This window comes from Trametes versicolor, assembly GCF_000271585.1.
Source record: "Trametes versicolor FP-101664 SS1 unplaced genomic scaffold TRAVEscaffold_2, whole genome shotgun sequence".
NCBI lineage: Eukaryota > Fungi > Basidiomycota > Agaricomycetes > Polyporales > Polyporaceae > Trametes > Trametes versicolor.
This window is the reverse complement of record NW_007360322.1, coordinates 2,304,165-2,323,917: the sequence shown is the minus strand read 5'-3', so window position 1 is coordinate 2,323,917 and position 19,753 is coordinate 2,304,165. Positions and strand designations below refer to the sequence as shown.

The window sequence follows — 19,753 nt, the reverse complement described above, 5'->3', positions numbered from 1 at the left end:
CGGCGGGCGAGGACGTCAAGAGCAAGTACTTGCTCGCCGCGTCTGAGACGTTCGCGCTAGGGCGCCTATTTGCATACTTTCGAACCACAACAAGATAGGTCTGAGTGAACGGAACGGGCTGGCGCTCGCTCCTAAGGCCTAATCATGTAAGTAAGAATCGGAACGGTGGTCCAGGGTGCAACGGCAAAATGTCGTTCGGTAGGATCCGGTACGAACAGTAACCTTACACCTTCACTCAGTGAACGCGAACAAGACGAAGGTGAGTCATTGTTGACTCGTCGTCTGAAGCGTGCTGGTGCAGCATGGTGTGGTGAATTTGGTACGTGAGTAGACCGGGGGGAATAAGGTCAAACGCGGACTGGCGGGTTCTGAAATCGACATTTACACGGGCTTGAAAATATCTTGCGTACCTCTCGAAGTTTCGCTTGCATGCTGCAACGGAGCGGGATAGTTCGGTAAGCATCTGCCGTGAATCGAATATATAGGACAGACTCACCATTGTCATTAAGTTCGATCTCTTGAGCGACGACAACTGTTTCCGATCCCTGAACCATAACTTACGCATATATGCAGCCTGGAGCCAGCATACCACAACCACGGCGTCGAGGACCGCAAACTCGAAGCGAACGCCCGTAGTGTAATTGTTAGTGTAGCGTACGTCAACAGGACACATGCAGAGAGTCCATAGGTTGTTCATGAGATACGGTCCCCTATTCGTGAGAACGTCTAGAAACAGCAATCCACGTGGTATCTACAGTAGGTGTGGTATCAAGTCCAAGTGCGATATATGAAGCGTGTGTATGCAGAGATGGACGGTACCAGATAGTAAGAGCGGAGGCCTTGCCTCGCAAATTGTCTTCATTCCACACGGGTCTCCCAGTCCGCAAACCAGTCCTGAGCCTCGCTTTTCTGGTTCGACTCCCGCTGCTCCCGCAGGAATGTGACGTACTCGACCAGAAAGCGCACCTGCTCGTACGTCTCGATCGCCTTCGGGCTCCGCCGTCGCCGCACCACGCTGATCAACCGCTCGACCAGGTGCATCGTCTCGGCGTCGATTTGGTCGTCCTTGGCTTGATGCAAGCTCGCATCGACATTGGCGTCGAGCCATCCGCACAGCCCGAGCTTGAGCATCCAGCAGCACGCAATGATACCCGCACGCCCGACACCACCACGACAGTGTACGAGTATCGCAGACCCACGCAGCGTGTATCTCTCGATGAGCTTGGTAAGATGTGCGTCCAACGTAGCGGGGTCGTTCGGAGGGAGACCTTCCGGTATAGGTAATCTGTACGAAGGTCAATGTGGCTTGGCTCGAAGTGATAACTGGGTGACGTACCGTAGCACATCCATTCCAAGCTCTGCGGCGACCAGCACGTAGTCTTCCCACGTAACGCCGAGAGCCTGCAGCTCGTGGTCGTCGAGAAGGCTGGAGGTTGATTTAGATCACCGTCGTGACGTACGTGAGCGGAACTGCTCACCAGACCAGACAAGCAGTGCCGACGTTTTTGATGCGCTCCAGGTCAGACCTCAAATCCCTGCAGACAGTGCCACGACCTCTAACAGGACCGTCGAGCCGTACTAACGGACGATCAGCCACACCGGTCGCGATCTTAACAAGACGAGCTGCACCTTTTTTGCCCGGGCAGGACGATAGATATAGGTTGCCAATGAGTTTGGCCGTGCCTATGGGTGGGATTCGGGGGACTTCAGGGATTGCGATGCCCGGTGGGTGGACGAGGGCTGCATTCGGTAATCGCGCAGGGTGCGGGCGTGGCACTGCCAAATCAACCTGCTGCAGACTGGTGTATCAGTGAGCCAATGTGTACGCTTGATACAACTTCAGATCACCTACATGGTCGACGACACGCTTGTCTCGAGCTCCTTCTTCTTCGTCTTGAAGATGTTCGGCGACGAGATGTTCCGGGCAACAGACGGCCTCTTATACTCCAGCGGCAAGGCCGGATACTGCACGGCACTCGAAGCTCCAAATGAGGCCGGTCGCGGACGCTTCACTATGCTTGGGCGAAGAGCCGGCGCATCGCCTAGGAAGGCGCGTCTCACGCTCGGATGGACCCAAAAGAAGGTTGGTAGCTTCAGGCTCTTGGTGATAGAGTGGGAGCTTGACGTCCGTGGCGGCTGAGGGCATTGTGCATGTGAAGGGGAGCTGACCGGGGCCGGAACGGGGATGGGCGCAGGCGGCTCCACACGTCGGGGCATTGCACGGTCTAGCAGGTGTGACCGCGGTAGTCGGAATATCGTAGGGTAGTCGTCCGTGCAGCGCTCTAAGTACGACGATATGATAGGCAATAGTTCGGAGGGTATGACTGTCGATATTCTAGTCTCGCGTTAGTATATCTTTCAAAACAACGGGGGTAGGAATAAAAAGACTCACACAATGGGGTGTGTTTCGGACGTTTGCCAGCCAGCTTGCGGCGGTTGCGGGATAACGAGAGGAGCAGATATCGCTGCCGACAATTCCTCGCACAAGTCGGGCTGAGACGGGCGATTTTCGCTGTGCCACCAAGCTTGCCGCTCCGAACACCGCAATTGATAGGCCTGCATCTCCTTGTAATGGTCGGGCATTTGCACCGAGTACGGCACATACACCAAGGGAGAGCCTTTATGCCGAGACTGCGTTTAGCACGGGTGTCCTCCTGCAATGAGTGACATACCCTTGCTTCCGAACTTCATGCGGTTATAGTCACTTGCATGGTGTTGCGAGGCCAGTTGCCCGAGCTTTGCAATACGAGAAGTTCAAGAACGGTGGCGGGCGCCATCTCGTTGTCGCTCGCACCTGCGCTACGAGAGGGTCGATTGCCTCTGGTTGGTTGGTTTGTGCGCTTGTGCGTGGCTCGTCCGCGATTGCTGGAACAGGTTCTGACGCGACACGAGCAATTCTGGGAGACATGGGGCGGGATGCAAGGGCAACGGCCGCCATTGCAACGAACACGACGCGTGCGGTGAGGGAGAGGACGAAGTTGGCATCAGCCCGCCCTGCGGTACTTCACGGTGGCGGGTGGCGCGCAAGAAGTGTTGATTGATAGGAAATAGGAAGCGATCAACATTCATAGCACCCATCTGTCACTCGTACCTAATGATGCCTATCGGAGGTTACCTAGCTCCACTGACGGGTGGTTATCGGAGCTCCAATCCGTCTGTCAGGGCGGCCTCAGCGGTTAGCTCGCTGTGAGCCGACGGGCGTTCTCGTCGTTACCTTCTTCCTCGTCGTCCTCGTCGTCGTCGCCGTTGCCGACGCTCCCCTCACGTTCTTTCCCCCGACGCTCCTCGCCGTGTCTCAAACTGCCTGTCTCTCGTTTCCCCCCTCCCTCCGAGCATGTCTGCTCCCTTCCGACCCAAATATGATCCCTCCGATGTCCCGATCCCAACCTCAAGGCCTTTGAACGCTTCGGCCACGACAGTCCGCCGTGCGAAGACTCTCACTCGTCCCGAGCGTAGCGTCGCGCCCGTTCCTCTCATTACCCCGCATGCTGCGCCGCTCCCTGGCAAGCCTCAAGCACCGGAGTCAGAAGATATCCCGCTCGACGCGTGGCGAATATTCTCCCGGGTCGTCTCCTTCTGGGCGCCCGACTTCTTGCTCGAGTCTCTTGGCGGACTCAAGGACAAGCAGAAGCGTCAGGCGTGGAGAGAGAAGATCGCGCTCTGCTTCATCATCATAATCCTCTGTGGTATCATCGGCTTCCTCACCGTTGGCTTTCAGAAGGTACTATGTCCAGATACCACGGTCAAGCTCGTGAGCAGGTTCTCGTCGAAAGGGACGGTGCAGGGTGTCCTGGGTGTGCAAGGCTGGCAGATGAACATTACCAAGTATCCCGAGCTCCCTGGTCGTAACTTCGTCGACCTCCTCAAAGACCCAGGTCAAGATATCACCACCCTCTTCCAGCGGGACAACAGTCTCTACCCTGCCTGCAGTGGCCTCTCCTTCCGCGCTGCCACCGAAGCCCCTTGCGCGAATACTACGAGTTGCCCCCTCCCCACGATGAACACCGCGACGATGCAGTCACTCGGATTCATCAACACCACCTTGGTCGTTGGCTACGATTGGGACCAGGTTGCAGCGTTGCAGAACTACTTCGTCCTCGACGGCGCAGTCCTCAACCTCAACTCGTACATGAGCCTCCATCCCAATGCCATTCCCTCCGATACCGTCGACGCCGCCATTCGCACCATTCTGCAGACGATGCCAGGAGACAGCGGCCGTGACGGTACTCGCCTCTTCTTCTATCGCTCAGACCTCCGTCAGGCTGTGCCATGTCTTGTACAGCGCTACTACGCGGGTAACATCGACAAGGTCACCCCTGGTTGCGTCATCTCGCAACTCGTCCTGTACGCTGGCCTCATAGTCGTCATGAGCTTGGTACTTGTCCGGTTCTTCATGGCCTGCATCTTCAACTGGTTCATGTCTTCACGCCTGGCTGGCCCTCCGGACAAGCACACCCTTAACCGCTCCGCCATCAGCCCAGCGGTGATGCCGGAAGGAGCGAATATCTCCATCGACAACCTGCATGGAACGGCACCTTGGGCAGGCCCTGGAGGTTCGAAGAAGTTGGCGAAGGGCTCTGGGAAGGGTGCTCGTTCCCTCGCATCGTCGAACTCGACCCTCGTCAACGCTGACTCCAGCGGCGTTGCACCCGTTGTGAGTCTGGCCCAGATAGGCGCGGAGCTCTTTGCCATCTGCTTGGTGACATGCTATTCCGAAGGCGAGGAGTCTCTTCGGACAACACTCGATTCCATCTCGACCACTTCGTACGCGGACGCGCGGAAACTGCTGTTCATCGTCGCAGACGGCATGATCACCGGAGCGGGCGAGAAGCGGAGTACACCAGACATCTGCGTCAGTCTCCTGGAAGCCGACCCGCGGTTCGGTAACCCGGTCCCTATGAGCTACGGCGCTGTAGGCTCGGGTGCCAAGGCCGAGAACAGAGCGATGGTCTATGCGGGGCATTATAGTGAGTCTGTCTGCCCGCGTCTCTTCAACCTGTTTTCTCACGATCTGCGTAGCCGTCGCTGGTCGTCGGACGCCCACCGTCATCATCGTAAAGTGTGGAACGGAGCACGAGGCTGCAACAGAGAAGAAACCCGGCAATCGAGGCAAGCGCGACAGCCAGTTGATTCTCATGAATTTCTTCTCCCGCGTCACCTACAACGACCGGATGACACCCCTCGATTTCGACCTTTTCCGTAAAATCCATATCCTTATGGGAGTCACTCCCGATTTCTTCGAAGTTTGCCTTATGGTGAGTGTGTTCTGAGGCCATGACACGTCTCATAACTAAAATCACGTCACCAGGTGGATGCCGACACGAAAGTGTTCCCCGACTCGCTCAGGTACCTCGTCAACTGTATGCACCACGATCAGATGATCATGGGCTGCTGCGGCGAGACTCGTATAGCGAACAAGCGTCAGTCGTGGGTGACGGCTATCCAGGTCTTCGAGTACTTCATTTCCCACCACAACGCCAAGGCCTTTGAGTCCGTCTTCGGTGGTGTCTCTTGTCTGCCTGGTTGTTTCTCTATGTTCAGGCTGAAGGCACGGAAGCAAAGTGGCGACGACTGGGTACCTCTCATCATCAAACCCGAAATCGTAAAGGAGTACAGCCAGTGCGTGGTCACGACGCTACACGAAAAGAACCTGCTCCTCCTCGGAGAGGATCGTTTCCTGACTACGATCCTCCTGCGCACGTTCCCCAACCGCAAGATGATGTTCCTCCCCCAGGCGAAGTGCAGAACAGTCGTCCCCGATACCTTCGCAGTTCTTCTCTCCCAACGCCGGCGATGGATCAACTCCACGATCCACAACCTCATGGAACTCGTCCTCGTACGGAACTTGTGCGGCACGTTCTGCTTCAGCATGCAGTTCGTCGTCTTCATGGACCTCATCGGCACCGTCGTTCTCCCCATTGCCATCTCTCTTACGTACATGCTCATCATCGGCATGGCGCTCAGTCCGCCACATAACTTCGAAGAGGCAATCCCGCTCATTCTCCTGGTCGCCGTCCTTGGTTTGCCCGCCGTTCTCATCTTGATCACCACCCGGAAGGTCGTATACATCTTCTGGATGTTGATCTACCTGGCGGCGCTACCAATATGGAACTTAGTGCTCCCGGTGTACGCCTTCTGGCACTTCGATGACTTCTCGTGGGGTGAGACCCGGTACGTGTTCTACAACCCGATTTACGGCTGGCCAGTCCTAATATCAGGTGATCCACAGAAAAGTTGAAGGTGAAGCGAAGGGCGAGGCCCATGGTGACGGTCCTGCCGCATTGGGCGCGAATAACGTTCCTATGCGTCGATGGGAAGACTGGGAGCGCTCACGGCTTCGCAAGATCCGCCGCGAGGAGAGGCGCAGACGCGATTTCGAGCGCACGCACGGTGCATACATCGGCTCGAATGGTGAACTCACCACAACGCGCAGCGAGGTCTACAGCCAATACGACGGCTCCGACACCGTCTCGGTCGCTTCTTCCGACGACGACCATTGGGGTGCGCAGATCGGAGGATACAACGAGAACAGCGCGCAGTACCCACCACCACCCATCGGCCTCAACGCGCAAGCCCTCGAGAGCGCGGAGACTGTTGCCGCCTCAGATTTGGAAGCCATGCTGGATGCGGGATTCGATGACCGACCTACACACGGGCGTGTCCAAATTTCCGATGGGCCGAAGTACACACCGCTTTCGCGAGCGACAGGCGGACGAGGGACGGCGCTGTCACCAACGACGCCGATGGCCCCCGGCGAGATGGGCGCGGTTAGCTCCGCAGTGGCGGACGAGTGGAAGACGCACGCGAAGAAGCGGAGTGGAGGGCGGTCAGGAAAGCACGAGTACGGGCCACTTGGCCCCTTGGACCCTGGGTCGAGGTTCTGATGACCCGTATCGTTTCGCGTTGGCACACGAAGGACCATCTTAGCATTATCCCGTTCTCGTCGCTGTCTTAGTAGTTATACCCTCCCCACGCTCGTCGCCACACGCATCCACGCCTCCCACTATCCCCATCACGCATAGCCCCTCTCTCTCCGCGACTAGTAGCCCTCTCTCCCACACGGAACGTTACCCCATTTCTCGTAATACCTCCCGCCGTCCGCCGCACCCCGCGGCCGCTCTGCTTCTTCCGCACATTTGGGGCGACCCACCCTCCGACGACACACATTCGCCCCTCACGCCCGCATCGCATGACCCTCTTCGCTCTTGCCCAGGAGCGCCTCCACCTAGGTCGGACTCCTGCTAGTTAGCTTACTTGTTTCGAATCATAGACTATCTCTTTCTGTGCGTTGTACGGAGGCCGTCGAGGCAATAAACAAATGGTGAGATCCCCGGATATGTCGGTGGTCGGTGTGAAGGCGTGACGTCAACCCACGGACGCGTAGTTGTACATCAGGTATGGGTATGTCTGGGTGTGTTAGGGTATGCGATCGCTTGCCAAAGTTGAGTTCGAGCAGGGTGGAGGGGAAGGAAAAGAGTCGCAGATGTCGGCCATTCAACATAAGCATTCCCTCAGAGAACACATGTCATACAAGGTAATATCATACGAGGGCCCGATGCTGATGAGTGGGGAGGGTGGTACAGGACTACATGGTCTGGGTATATATGCAAACCTCTCTAGAGGCAACCAGCATTCCGTCTCACAGGGTGTCAAGGAACGCCTTGACGTCCCGCAGAGCGCCGCCGCCTTCTTCCCACTCGTGTGTAACAGCGTGCGTGAGCGCGACAAGCCGCTCGCGTTTCTCCGCACCGTCGGGTCCATACGCTTTTGCAAGTACGTCGCGGACCTCCTCTTTGATCGCTTCGATGGTGGCCACCGGCGTGCGGCCGTTGCGGTAGATCGTGTGGAGGCCCGCGGGCCCGGTGCGCACCTCGATGAGCTCGTATCCGACATTGAGCTGCTCGGAGATGTGGACGGCGTTCACCGGCTGGTCTCCGCCGAACGGCCAAAGGATGCTGTGAACAAGCACAACGCAGTCAGTCAAATGTGGGCGGCGCAAGATCGAGAGTGGACTGACAAGGGCACCCCTGCGCATACTGCCTCCGTCACTCCGTTGTGGCCACCATGCGAGAGGAACCAGCCCGTTGCCTGTAGGAATGTGTTGTCTGAGTGAGAGGTGGTGCAATGCAGCGTGTCGTCTTACGGGGTGCTCGAGAATGGTCTGCTGAGGAGACCAGGGAGACAGGAGACCCTTGCCATAAGCCTTAACCTTCTCTTTGATCTCGTCTGGCACCACCGCCATCGGGGATGCATGGCTCAGGATCTACCGCGTCGGTATGAGTGTCGTGTACTTATATTGTGCGCATGTATCATCGGAAGCACTTACAAAGGGAATACCGCGTTCCATCACGACATCCAGGACCGCCCACATCTTCTCGGGGGTCTTGACCGGCCAGAAAAGCGAGCCAAACGAGATCTGCACGAACATCAATCTCTTCCGCACACCGAACGTATCCAGACAGACACGTACGTATAACAGAGACTTCTCGCCGGAGGTCTTCAGCGTGGTGTCCAGGAACTCCTGAATCTGAATCGCCTCCGTCGACTGCTGCTGCTCCTTGGCCGTCGCCGTTGCAGAGGTAGGGGGCAAGAGGGGGCCGCATACATACACCGGGCGTCCGGTCTTTCCAAACCAATCTCTCACTGCAGCTACTGCCTGGGGCTCGTAGGGCTCTGGAGTGATGAGGAAGACTCCATCGCAGGACTCCATCGTTCTGCGTACATAATATAAGTGTGCTAGTTAGTATATCGGGGACAGAAAAGACGTACTCAAAGATATAAGGGAATATAGCGATCCCGATTTCCTTCGGGATAGGGAACTACCTCGAGCGTCAGCGATAAGCCTCCCGGGTGTCCAAAAGCGAGGAATCACCTCCTGCGGGTAGTACTCGTAGTCATACATGGGTGGCAAAGCAGGGACCTTGACGATTTCACCTTTAGGGATGAAGGCCATCTGCGTTCCGGGAGAGATGCGTCCGAGTCAGACCACAGCGTGCAAGGCCCCGCAACGAAAGTGCGCACCTCCACAACTACTTCTGCGAACGGACGACCCGTTCGCTTGACTTCTGCGTCAACCTTTGCGGCGATGTTGCCCCTCCCGCCGAGATTCTCGGGACCGAAGAGATAAAACATCGCGTTGGTGCCGCCAGACATCCAAGAGAAGATCTTTGTCGACTTCCCGCTGAGCTTCCTGATAACGCGGACGGGCTCGACGGCGAAGAACTGTTGAGTGCAGGCCAGGGGTGTCATGTCTGCACTAAAAATTGAAGAGGGTAGCAGCTTGGAGACACTTACGTCGATGATGATCGCCTCGGGGACCGGGAGCGGGTCGAACCGAGTCGCGACCTTCGCACATACAACCGCCTCTCCAACAGAGATCTTCTCCCAGGCCGACTTGAAAATACTGTCGATGACGTTGGGGGTGGTGACCTGCACGTCACCAAGGGACACGACCCTTCGTTGCCACAAATATCGTCTCAAAGAACAAATGCTCGTACGAGGCGGAACCATACCTGATCCTGCTTGCGAATTCTTCTTCTCCAGGTACAAAGCTCCGCGCAAGCTCACAAACGGTGCGATCATATAACTGGTTTGTTGTGAGCAATGTGACGGTGATGTTGCGTAGCTTCACCAGACGCCCCGCGAGGTTGATGAGGGGGCGGGCGTGGCCTGCAAGACGAAAGTTAAGCCCAGTCATGACCACACAAACATAGACGCAAAAGAAGATATACCCCAGGCTTGGTAGGGGAAGGCAACGATGTGCTTCGGCGTAGTAGTGGCCATGGTGTTACGGGAGAGTTGCGCTGCGGGGCTTGGGGGGATTTGTATGGTTGCGATCAAGTTCCCTCATCTCGGAGGGGATTATATATCCTGTTGTACCACACTAGCGTTGCCAAACGTCGACCGCAGTTGCTAGCCACGTCCCGGACAGTGTCTGCCGCTGCACCGCGCAAGCTCTTCAGCATGCCATATGTGAAGACATAAGACCACCAACGCCTTCTCACCGGGTCATGCATATTTGTCGCAGGAACCGAACTCTAGCAGATTTTGGCTGCAAGTAACTTGGCATTGGTTTTCGGCCTCATGCTTCATGTCGGAGACATCGGACTCTCGTGCTTTGCGGAGGACGTAAGTGGTACGGAGGCGTGTGCCGCTGTACACGTACGCGGACGGCTCGGAAGATGTCGGCGTCAGATGGCAGATGAAGGAGGACTGCAGTCTGCCAGGGACTGCCGCGATGACGACGCCCGTATTCAGTCCACAACTTCTTGATGGGAGCACATCGAGCCGCCGCAATTTCAGTTCTTCCTCATCATTCCTGCATATAACGGACGAGGTACCCGAGCGTGGGGTACTGCCCCCTGATACGACAGGTCGGGTACGCTTGAGGCACAATGGGAGGCTCGTCGGGCGAATCTGTGACGGACCTGCGTTTCGATATAGCTATTTGCACTCACTGGTGATGCATATGGATGTACAGTAGGTACGAGGGTGGTGGTAAGCATTGAGGCAGGTCAAGTTGGTTTGCCGCAGACCCGGGCCAACGCCGCGGTCCAGAGGACGCGACGCGTTTGACGCTCGTAAACAGGAGGCCGTGACAAGGACCAAACAAGGACACAGTGCCCGCAAGGCTCACGGTGAATGTTGAACTCCACTACCGCAACGGCGCAACAGACCGCAACCGATCTCACAGACTACTTACATGTTAAGTAGTTGAGGTAGAATGACCTAGGACTCCGAGAAGAGTCTGACGAGGGCGCCAGCGTGTGCGGCCCCGACTCGGAGGGTGAGCACTTTAACTTGATACTCATTTCGGTTGAGATGTACAGTAAGCTATTTCATGAGCAATCAGTAAATAATTTCAAAGCTCAAAGAGTGTCAAGGAAGGCCCTGACGTCCCGCAGAGCGCTGCCGCCCTCCTCCCATTCGTGGGTGACGTCGCGCGTGAGTGCGACGAGCCGCTGGCGCTTCTCCGCGCCGTCGGGTCCGTACGCCTTTGTGAGCACATCGCGGACCTCAGCTTTGATTGCCTCGATGGAGCCTACCGGTGCGCGCCCTTTGCCATAGATGGTGTGGCGTCCAGCGACCCCCGTGCGCACCTCGATGAGTTCGTACCCGACCTTGAGCTGCTCGGAGATGTGGACCGCGTTGAGCGGCTGGTCGCCGCCGAACGGCCAGAGGATGCTGCGGACCTGTCAGTCTGGAACGAGACGAGCGAACAACAATGATGCTGAAACGAAGTACTGACAACGGAACACCGGCGCACACCGCTTCGGTCACACCGTTGTGGCCACCGTGAGTGAGATACCAGCCTGTAACCTGTAGGAGAGTTGTGTTTGAGTAAGCGTTGACGGGAGGCAGCGTACAGCGTGCCATCTTACGGGGTGCTCGAGGATCGTCTGCTGAGGGGACCATGGTGACAAGAGGCCTCTCCCGTAAGCCTTCACCTTCTCTCTAACTTCTTCCGGTATAATGGCCATCGGCGACGCGTGGCTCAGGATCTTCATGCACTCGGTTATCAGCCTTCTGTATAATCAGTGCACGTATGAACAGAAGCACTCACGAAGGGAATGTTACGTTCCATGACGACGTCCAGGATCACCCACATCTGCTCCGGTGTTTTGACTGGCCAGAAAAGAGTGCCCAATGAAATCTAAATGGCCCGAATGTCAGCCTTGTCCGCACCAAGCCAGCGCTGATCAGCACGTACATAGAGCAAAGCCTTCTCGCCCGAGTTCTTCAGCGTGGAATCCAGGAACTCCTGAATCTCAACCGCCACCGTCGACTGCTGCTTTTCGTTCGCCGTCGATGTCGTGGAAGAAGGAGGCAAGAGGGGCCCGCACACATACGCCGGGCGTCCGGTCTTCCCAAACCAACTCTTGACCGCGGCCACTGCTTCGGGCTCGTAGGGCTCGGCGGTAATGAGGAATGCTCCGTCGCAGGATTCCATAGTCCTGAGAAACCAATGTCAGTGTTACCAAAATAGCAGACACGGATCGAGACGAACTCGAAGACGTAAGGGTATATAGCGAGGCCGAGGTCCATGACCCGGGGGATAGGGAACTGTTGCGAGTATTGGCGATGAGACGCTCGGACGTCCAAGAGGACTCACATCCTGAGGGTAGTACTCGTAGTCGAACATAGGCGGCAAAGCGGGGACCTTGACAACTTCGCCCTTGGGTGTGAAGATAAGCTGCGTTCCGGTGCGGCGATATTAGCTCACATTGTGCAGGGCTCCCTCTACGAGATCACCTCTGCAGCGACGTCTTCGAACCGACGGCCCGTCCGTTTAACTTCCGCCTCGACTTTGGCGACAATGTCGCCCCTCCCGCCCAGGTTCTCGGGTCCGAAAAGGTGAAACAATGCGGAGGTCGCGCCAGGAACCCAGGAGTAAATTTTTATTGACTTTCCGCTTAGCTTCTTGATGACACGAACAGGCTCGATCGCGAAGAGCTATCGAATGCATGTCAGAGATATCAGGGATGCCCTTCAACCTGCTCAGAGATACTCACGTCGACGATGCTCGCCTCGGGAACCGGAAGCGCGTCGAACAGAACCCCAGTCTCTGCACATAAAACGGCCTCTCCGGCCGAGATCTTCTTCCAGGCTGGCTTGAATATAGCGCCGATGCCGTCGGGGGAAAAGGCATGCGAGTCGCCGAGGGACACGACTCTAGATTGCATCGCAAATATCAGACCAAACTGAAGATAATTGATGAGAGAGACCACACCTGATTCGGTTCGCGAACTCCTCTTCACCAGGCACAAAACTCCGAGCAATCTCGGAGATGGCGCGACTATAGAGTTGGCTCGTCGTGAGCAGCGTGACGGCGATGTTTCGCAGCTTCACCAAACGCGCTGCGAGGTTGATGAGGGGGCGGGCATGGCCTGTGAGGCGAAAGTCTAGCTCAATCATCGTCACATACCAGAGAGCTAGCGATGAACATACCCCAGGCCTGGTAAGGAACGGCGACGATGTGCTTCGGCGTCACGTCAATGGCCATAGTAGCGAAAAAGGGTGAAGCTGCAGAGCGGGGGGAAGTTCGTATGGTTGCAATATTCCCTAACTTCGCAGGCATTATATATACTGCTATGCTGCGCAATTAGTGCCATTGCCAAACGTCGGCCACGGTTGCCCAAAGCACCAACTAATACGTGCAGTTGAACTTCAGCTGCTCAGTATGCCGCATGTGAAATGTGAAACCACGAGTGCATTCTCACCTAGTCATACAAATTTGTCGCACGGAACCGGATTCTAGTATGTTTTGGCTGCGATTTCACTTGTGAGAGATTGGCAGGCGGCCTCCCTGAGACCGTATGTCAAACGTTGGAGACGTCGGACTCCGATGATCTGGGGACGGTGAAAGTCGGCCGGGATCGTGTGCCGTTGAACGCATATGCCGACGGCGGGCAGATAGTCGATGTCAGATAGCAAAGAAGGGAAGGACTGACGCAACATCCGGGCCCGCGATTGTGACTGATTTTCTTCTCCATCTTTACCGCTTACGACGGACAGACGAAGTGCGCAGCCACAGTATAGTGACGAAACTGAGTAGCACCGAGTGAAGCACGGGCGGAATTCTTCGTTCAGGTGTAGTTTGGCGAGTGAGAGACACGTTCAAGTTGCTGCATCATTACTGGCGCTCGCTGACGGTGGTGACCCCCCGGTCCCAACAAGGACAAATTGATGCTTCTTTTCCAGTGCGAGTATAACGGAGACCAGTATTCTCCAGTTTGTTGATGGCGCAGCATTTGTAGGTGCAGGATGTCGTTGCCTGGGAGCGAAGTCAAGCGTATTGCGCGACAACTTTTGTCTGCAACGGGTTGGGTTGCCTGAACGGAGTGCGCGAGTTTTGCCGCAGGAGGCGAAGCCGCTATTGAAAGCACTGCGATCCGACCTTCATGACTCGAAACTGCCGGTGTCCGACACGCCGAGGAGGGTCAACATCAGACCGGTAATGGTTGCAGGCGTGTCGTACGCACGTCGGGTTGCTACGCCGTGTGGTCGAGCTGCTGCCGGTGATTCATGCCAAAAGCCACGCACTGTCACATTGCGGCCCTCCGCAAATTTAGCCTATCCAAGTCAATGACAAACTTTTCCTATGAGTCACCGAGTAACCGAAGAGCACATAGAGACTGCGTACGTACCAATCTCTCCTTTTGAAACGCGCAATGCGGCCCCTTTGTGACACTTTGGAGATAGGCACGCGTGTTCTGGGTGGATTATAGAGCAGGTCAGCTCGGATGATCTATTGTGATGTACTGTACGATCATTAGCCAAATTCCGCTGGGCCAGGTAAAGTGCATCCTTTTAGGCTTGATGTCCCAGAACGCCACCTGGATTGTATCCGGCAAGCAGACGGTGCCACATGTGCAAGCATGCAAATGCTGAGCAAGCTGGGCGTTGATCGTCCACTCCGCCACGCCCTCAGCCAACGCCCCATCCTGCCTAGCACTGTTGGTGTTTCATAGGAGCCACCCACAGCGCGTGTTGCGATGAACAAGCTGTGGGTCGGAGAAGTACACATGGGCCCGTTCCCCACTGCGGGCTGCAGTCCGATTCAGACAGCTCCCGGTCCTCCCCGGACACCTCAAAGTCCGCTCGCTCAATCCGGTAGAAGCTAACGACAGTGGTCAAACTCACAAACTTCACGGGAAATATCCAGGATGATATTGAGTTGCGAACATTCGTACAGCGCTAGAATACAACAAGTTAGAAAGCAAATAGTGCACGCTGCTCAGGTCAAGAAAGTGACGTACCTGAATCTCCTACACCACACAGTACATGCAAATAGCTGCACCAACATATCCCGTCACCCGCCTCACACCTCAGCATCGCGGACTGCCAACGTCTTCTGCAACAACTCCTCAAGCCCGTCGAAACGCCCGTTGAGAGCGTCAAGACCCTTGACCACGGCAGCGAGCTTTTCCTCAACGGCTTCCAGACGTCTGTCAATGACCGCCTGCTCGTCCTGGAATCTAACTACGCCATGCTTCCGGGTATGGTTTTCATCTTGGAGAAGTTTGTACTTGTCGCATAGGAAAACGTCTAGAATGATACAAAGTAAGGACACCATTCTCGCTGCAGCGTAGCATGGTATGAAACAAGCCTTACCAGGACAACTGATGCACGCCCAGCAGGGCAGCAGCGCGGGGGAGCCACAGCCACAGCACGACATCTACCACGAAATCGAAAGATTTAGTAATCTTCCTGAAAGAGCATGACTCGTCGCGTACCTGTGCGCCGATGCGCAGCGAATTCCTTGCCGCTCGCAGCGTGTCCCGTGCTTGGACGTCCACCTTCGCGAAGTCGCGCAGGTGCAAAACAGGCCTCACTTTGAACATAGCATGTGTCGCCAGATGCGGACTTGCAAGGTCCGGACGGAGGTCCAATCCGATCTTCGCATCCCTGCAGCGCACACTCTGGCAGAAGTTGACGGTCTTGGTGACATCCATGCCGCAGTCCATGCAGACAGTGCGTGCACCCACGACGTCTCGGAAGCAGTTGGCGCACCTGATGTCGCTGTTACCATCCGCGAAGAACCAGCTGGTGAGGTATATCAAATGAAATCAGATTGAACCCACTTACAAATGAATGGCGATTCGCTTGTTTTCCGATGTAGAGCGAGGCAGCTGCTCCCCATACGTATAGTAGAGGACGTCTTCCGGATCGAGGTCCTCCTTGTTCTCGGGTCCATAGAACTGTGCATATGTCACTCTCTGAAGATTGCGACGAGACCAGACGGTCGAAGGATCATGCCAGTAGTCGAACTGATCCGAAATGGACACGTTGAGAAAGATACGACAACCGCGCGGGAGAACGTAGGCTTACCAGCCCGCATGCGTACTCCTTTAGCTCCTTGGCAGAGTCGCAGGAACGTTTCTGGAATAACCCTGGAGTGGTTTCCGTGAATTTCTAACATCCCCTCTAACGTTGAACGTGCAAGCGGTCCTCACCGTCCAGATAGTCATGACGAAGGCCTGTATAGCGTGGAAGAGAGACTCTAGGCTGGTTATGGCGCTCTCGAGTTCATTAGGATGCAGCGGGACGGTGAGGGACTGTCTGAGTATGGAGCGGTGATGTTCGAGATGCACCGCAATCAACGGGAAAAGACACTGGTTTCCGGACGTCAGCAGTCACACTGTATGAGATACGATAGGACCTTGCCTGCTCGATGCACTCGGTTCCGAGAAGTTCATAAAGGCTGCTGCAGTCCGCGACACGATACCGGATAACGAGAAGCTTGTCACGAAGAAGCTGCACTTCGGCCTCCGTCCGCGCCTTGAGTTCGGCAGGGAGTACACCCACATCCACAGTGCGTTCTTGATAGAAGGAACGAGTGAGAACGTGAATCCTTGGCCACGCCTTGTGCAAGTAGCGATCCACGTGTTCGAGGTTCTCTGGAAGCGTCTTGTCCTTCAACCAAAAGAATTCCGCGAGCATGGTATCGATCTTGTCCTTGAATACCTTCGCTAACCACTGCCAGGCTAGTAAACAGACAACCTCGTCAGCGAGCGCGCGTGCAGTTTACATAAGTCCTTCCTACCTAATGTCTTAAATGCGAGCCACCGTATAGGACTGTACTGCGGTGTAAGCGGCCATCAATATCGACAACAGGAGACTGTGGCAACCCACCTCCAAGTGCCCGGCCTTTTCTCACAGAATCTGTTCACTTCCTCGAGCGAGACAAGTCCGGATAAATCTTCATCGATCGCTTCAACTATGAGTTGCGTGGGGGCATCGATGATCCATTACACCGCCCAGCGATCTTCTGCGGAGCTGTAACCCGTCAATAACACTCCCCGGATGAATAGATGAAATGAAGAAGCGCTTACATCTCGCAACGCTTGTCTTTCTCCCGGTAGTGCTCCCTCAATGCTCGGGAAAAGTATTGTGAGTCCTCGCTGCGGCCCCAATGCTGTTTCGTAGCACGTCAATCGGTGTTAGAGTGTATAAGTAGTTGAGCGTGCTGAACACACTTGCCATTTGTTCCCATAGTAGTTTCATGTCCTACGGAGATGCATGTTCAGTGTTGCTCAAGATAGCGATAATCACCTACTCACGTCGTCTACAAGCTCGTCGTGCGGACCCGCGCGGAGGCTCGAGATAACGCGGTCGGCTTGGGCGGTGACTACATGCGTGAGATATTCTAAGCACCGCTGCTGTTCCCGCCCGAAGCGGATTTCGAACTCGTTGAAACTTCGGGCGATGGCCGCGGCAGGATCTTCGTAAAGCTCCTTTGTGTAGGTTTTTAAGTCGGGGAAAGCTACAGGTGCATCTGCAACGGGCCCCTCGCTGACTCCCACGCGGGAGCGTTCACGGCGCTCAATCTCGTAGATCTCGAGAGGCGCTGTTTTGTTGCTCATCAACTCCTTCACGCTTCCTTTCTCGAGTACGCGCTGCCGAAAGGCTTGTTCTGCCGCCGAGGCCGTATTCTGAAAGTACATCCGCACGTTCTTCGTGCTGATTTATCAACGACAGAAGTCAGATCGTGCTCTCAACTATCGGCTAGTGACGCAAAGGAGAGCGATCCAACGCGCACGCACCTGACGCACTGCTGTTTCTTGAACACCGGCTGTGGCGGAGACCCGAGGTTGGCCTTGATGTCGTTGACGCCGGACATGATGTGATTCAAAATCTCGTCGCGAAACTCCGTCTTACGAGTGCGGAAGACTTCGACGTGTTGAGAGAGTCTCATCGCCCATATGGGACTGAGGAAGAGCTTCGATGCCCATGTCTTTTTGGTGTAGGTTGTGCACTCGTGCGAGCAGTGCTTGATGTCGCTCTCGGTCTTCTTGAAGAGACGTTGAAATCGTTTCGTGATAAGGTTATCAGTTTCCTGTCGGGGCACACGTTGAAGACTGAAGCACTTTGTTAGTGTTGTACACTGGGAGATAGTACTGCGACCACAAACATGATAAGTTCTTCCATCATATAGCTCATCTCTACATGGAGGAAGGTGACCTGCTTGTCATTCTCCTTCCGTCCGACGTAAAGTTTGTATGCGGCGTGGAATGCGGCAAACGTAACTGACAAAAAACGGATAATCAAGTCGCAGAGACTATGAACGACAAATTTTCTCACTCTTCGCGAATGGATGAATATCTGCCACCACTTGCAGTGCATCTAAGAGAGCAGGCGCGAGCTGCGCGAACTGGGATGCAGCGTCTTCGATGTCATTGAAGTCGTCGCCAAGGGCATCGGTGTACGCCTCTGCAGTATCGACCGTTGCTTCAATGATAGCACCGACGGTAACTCCTTCTAACGAGCAGCTCAGTGGACGCGAATTCTGTAGTGAATGATTGCCGTACCGTTGTCACTGTGATCGGGCGGTTCCGAATCATGCCTCTCTGGGGTTGCAAACAGGCTCGGAGAATGCCGCTACACATACCTAAGTCTCCGGTTTTTCCTACAAGATTGTGGATTCTTACCGTCCCGGTCCACGGCCCGTGCAGTGGATGCACGGGCTTGTCGGCGGAGTGATCCAGTGCAGCTGAAAGGACATCTCGCAATATTGCATCGTCTTGAAGAACTGCCTTGGATCCCCCTGCACGCGCGATGATCTTTTCAAGGTGGCGTTCCTCTAGCGACGAGACACTCTCAAAACGCGACGTTATCTCAAAGATCCTGCGATATGTCAGCGATATACGAACCCGCCATTGAGGCATCGGTGCATTCACCGGTTACTGATAGACGCAATCCTCTCAGCAGTCTGCAGCCCAAGAAGCTGCTGAGCCTCCGCTTTGCGCACTGCGAAACGCGTGAGGAAGTTTTTGAACGTCTCCTCCCACATTCCATTCTTTAGGACCCTCGAGATGGTCGGTTGCTTGACGTATACGTCGCATGCATTCGCACATTCCTTGATGTCTGTGACAGCCTCCGTCATCACGCGGCGAATGTTGGTCGCGGTCACGGTGTCGAGGCTATTCGGCGAAAGTGTGTCGTCAAGGCTGCTATGCATCAGCATAAATCCTTCCGAATGCACTTGGGACATATACTCACAGCCTGAGGGTGTTAAGAAGATCGTTCATGGCCGCCGTCATAGGGAGCAGCCTCTCCCTCCCAGGGTGCGCATTTGCCAAACGGCTCGCGACTGCAATCGCACTTCGTAACATATCGCGCTCCCATAATGGCTCTGTCAAATCGTAGACCGCTATAGATATACGTGTCATCTCTCACAGCCGATCGTGCTTACTGGCATCAAGGATGGCATCTTGCAGAAAGGTGAATATTAGCACTCTGCTATGACGTGACACTGCGGCACTTACCTAACACAGCAAACTGTGGTTCAAGTTTAATGGCTGATGATCCGGCGAGATTCAGTGACTCAGAAGCCAGGCGCAGAGACTCCTTGAGCTCAGAGGCAGCGGTAGACATCCCAGAAGTGGTGGATCGATGGGATGATGCGCAGAATATCACTGAGCTCGTACGGCACCCGTGGTACCAATTTGGCGTGGGAGGCTAGTGTGCTACCTGACCTGCTTCACGTCATTCTGTCCGGTGTGGGCCCGGGGAGTTATGCGGCTGTAACTAGTGTCATATTGATGCTTTGAAGAGATAAAATGGTGGGAGCGTGCTTGGATCCGTTCGGTATGCTGCGCAGGGAGTATTCCTGTAGTGTCATGGATCTTCAGACATAGTGTGAGGCTCAGCATATCCTGCCATCATGCGAAAGCTGCAGTCGAAGATGATCGTGGGTCAGAACAGTTTCACGAATCTCAGAGCTGACTCGCGACCGGAGGGGATCACTGAG

General features: G+C 55.4%; 5 protein-coding genes across 5 annotated transcripts; 1 reads left to right on the top strand and 4 right to left on the bottom strand.

Annotated features, from left to right (window-relative positions):
• Positions 1 to 652: 652 nt before the first annotated feature.
• TRAVEDRAFT_69248 (phosphatases II) lies at positions 653 to 2,908 on the bottom strand (the record flags this gene model as incomplete). Its single annotated transcript, XM_008036243.1, has 8 exons — positions 653 to 1,285; positions 1,337 to 1,426; positions 1,479 to 1,578; positions 1,630 to 1,799; positions 1,853 to 2,335; positions 2,393 to 2,618; positions 2,673 to 2,736; positions 2,795 to 2,908. The coding sequence occupies 8 exons, from the start codon at positions 2,906 to 2,908 to the stop codon at positions 859 to 861; spliced, it is 1,674 nt and encodes a 557-aa protein (XP_008034434.1). The 3' UTR covers positions 653 to 858.
• Positions 2,909 to 3,334: 426 nt separating this feature from the next.
• TRAVEDRAFT_114512 (uncharacterized protein) lies at positions 3,335 to 6,884 on the top strand (the record flags this gene model as incomplete). The annotated part of the gene is made up of 4 exons (XM_008036242.1): positions 3,335 to 4,967; positions 5,020 to 5,255; positions 5,309 to 6,171; positions 6,230 to 6,884. 4 exons carry the CDS (start codon positions 3,335 to 3,337, stop codon positions 6,882 to 6,884), a joined length of 3,387 nt encoding a protein of 1,128 aa, XP_008034433.1.
• Positions 6,885 to 7,639: 755 nt separating this feature from the next.
• On the bottom strand, positions 7,640 to 9,783 carry TRAVEDRAFT_43435 (UDP-Glycosyltransferase/glycogen phosphorylase; the record flags this gene model as incomplete). The annotated part of the gene is made up of 11 exons (XM_008035653.1): positions 7,640 to 7,955; positions 8,018 to 8,088; positions 8,144 to 8,263; positions 8,327 to 8,416; positions 8,471 to 8,714; positions 8,770 to 8,819; positions 8,873 to 8,953; positions 9,022 to 9,222; positions 9,295 to 9,454; positions 9,513 to 9,669; positions 9,732 to 9,783. 11 exons carry the CDS (start codon positions 9,781 to 9,783, stop codon positions 7,640 to 7,642), a joined length of 1,542 nt encoding a protein of 513 aa, XP_008033844.1.
• Positions 9,784 to 10,868: 1,085 nt separating this feature from the next.
• Positions 10,869 to 13,003, bottom strand: TRAVEDRAFT_43434 (UDP-Glycosyltransferase/glycogen phosphorylase; the record flags this gene model as incomplete). The annotated part of the gene is made up of 11 exons (XM_008035652.1): positions 10,869 to 11,184; positions 11,249 to 11,319; positions 11,382 to 11,501; positions 11,564 to 11,653; positions 11,711 to 11,954; positions 12,008 to 12,063; positions 12,113 to 12,193; positions 12,253 to 12,453; positions 12,513 to 12,672; positions 12,731 to 12,887; positions 12,949 to 13,003. 11 exons carry the CDS (start codon positions 13,001 to 13,003, stop codon positions 10,869 to 10,871), a joined length of 1,551 nt encoding a protein of 516 aa, XP_008033843.1.
• A 1,602-nt stretch (positions 13,004 to 14,605) lies between these two features.
• On the bottom strand, positions 14,606 to 19,377 carry TRAVEDRAFT_62794 (uncharacterized protein; the record flags this gene model as incomplete). Its single annotated transcript, XM_008036040.1, has 22 exons — positions 14,606 to 14,620; positions 14,644 to 14,697; positions 14,760 to 14,768; positions 14,828 to 15,048; positions 15,115 to 15,178; positions 15,237 to 15,546; positions 15,589 to 15,770; positions 15,832 to 15,882; positions 15,957 to 16,062; positions 16,163 to 16,487; positions 16,547 to 16,578; positions 16,836 to 16,918; positions 16,984 to 17,010; positions 17,064 to 17,463; positions 17,547 to 17,839; positions 17,950 to 18,029; positions 18,085 to 18,261; positions 18,312 to 18,381; positions 18,432 to 18,627; positions 19,003 to 19,153; positions 19,196 to 19,213; positions 19,269 to 19,377. The coding sequence occupies 22 exons, from the start codon at positions 19,375 to 19,377 to the stop codon at positions 14,606 to 14,608; spliced, it is 2,973 nt and encodes a 990-aa protein (XP_008034231.1).
• Positions 19,378 to 19,753: the final 376 nt, after the last annotated feature.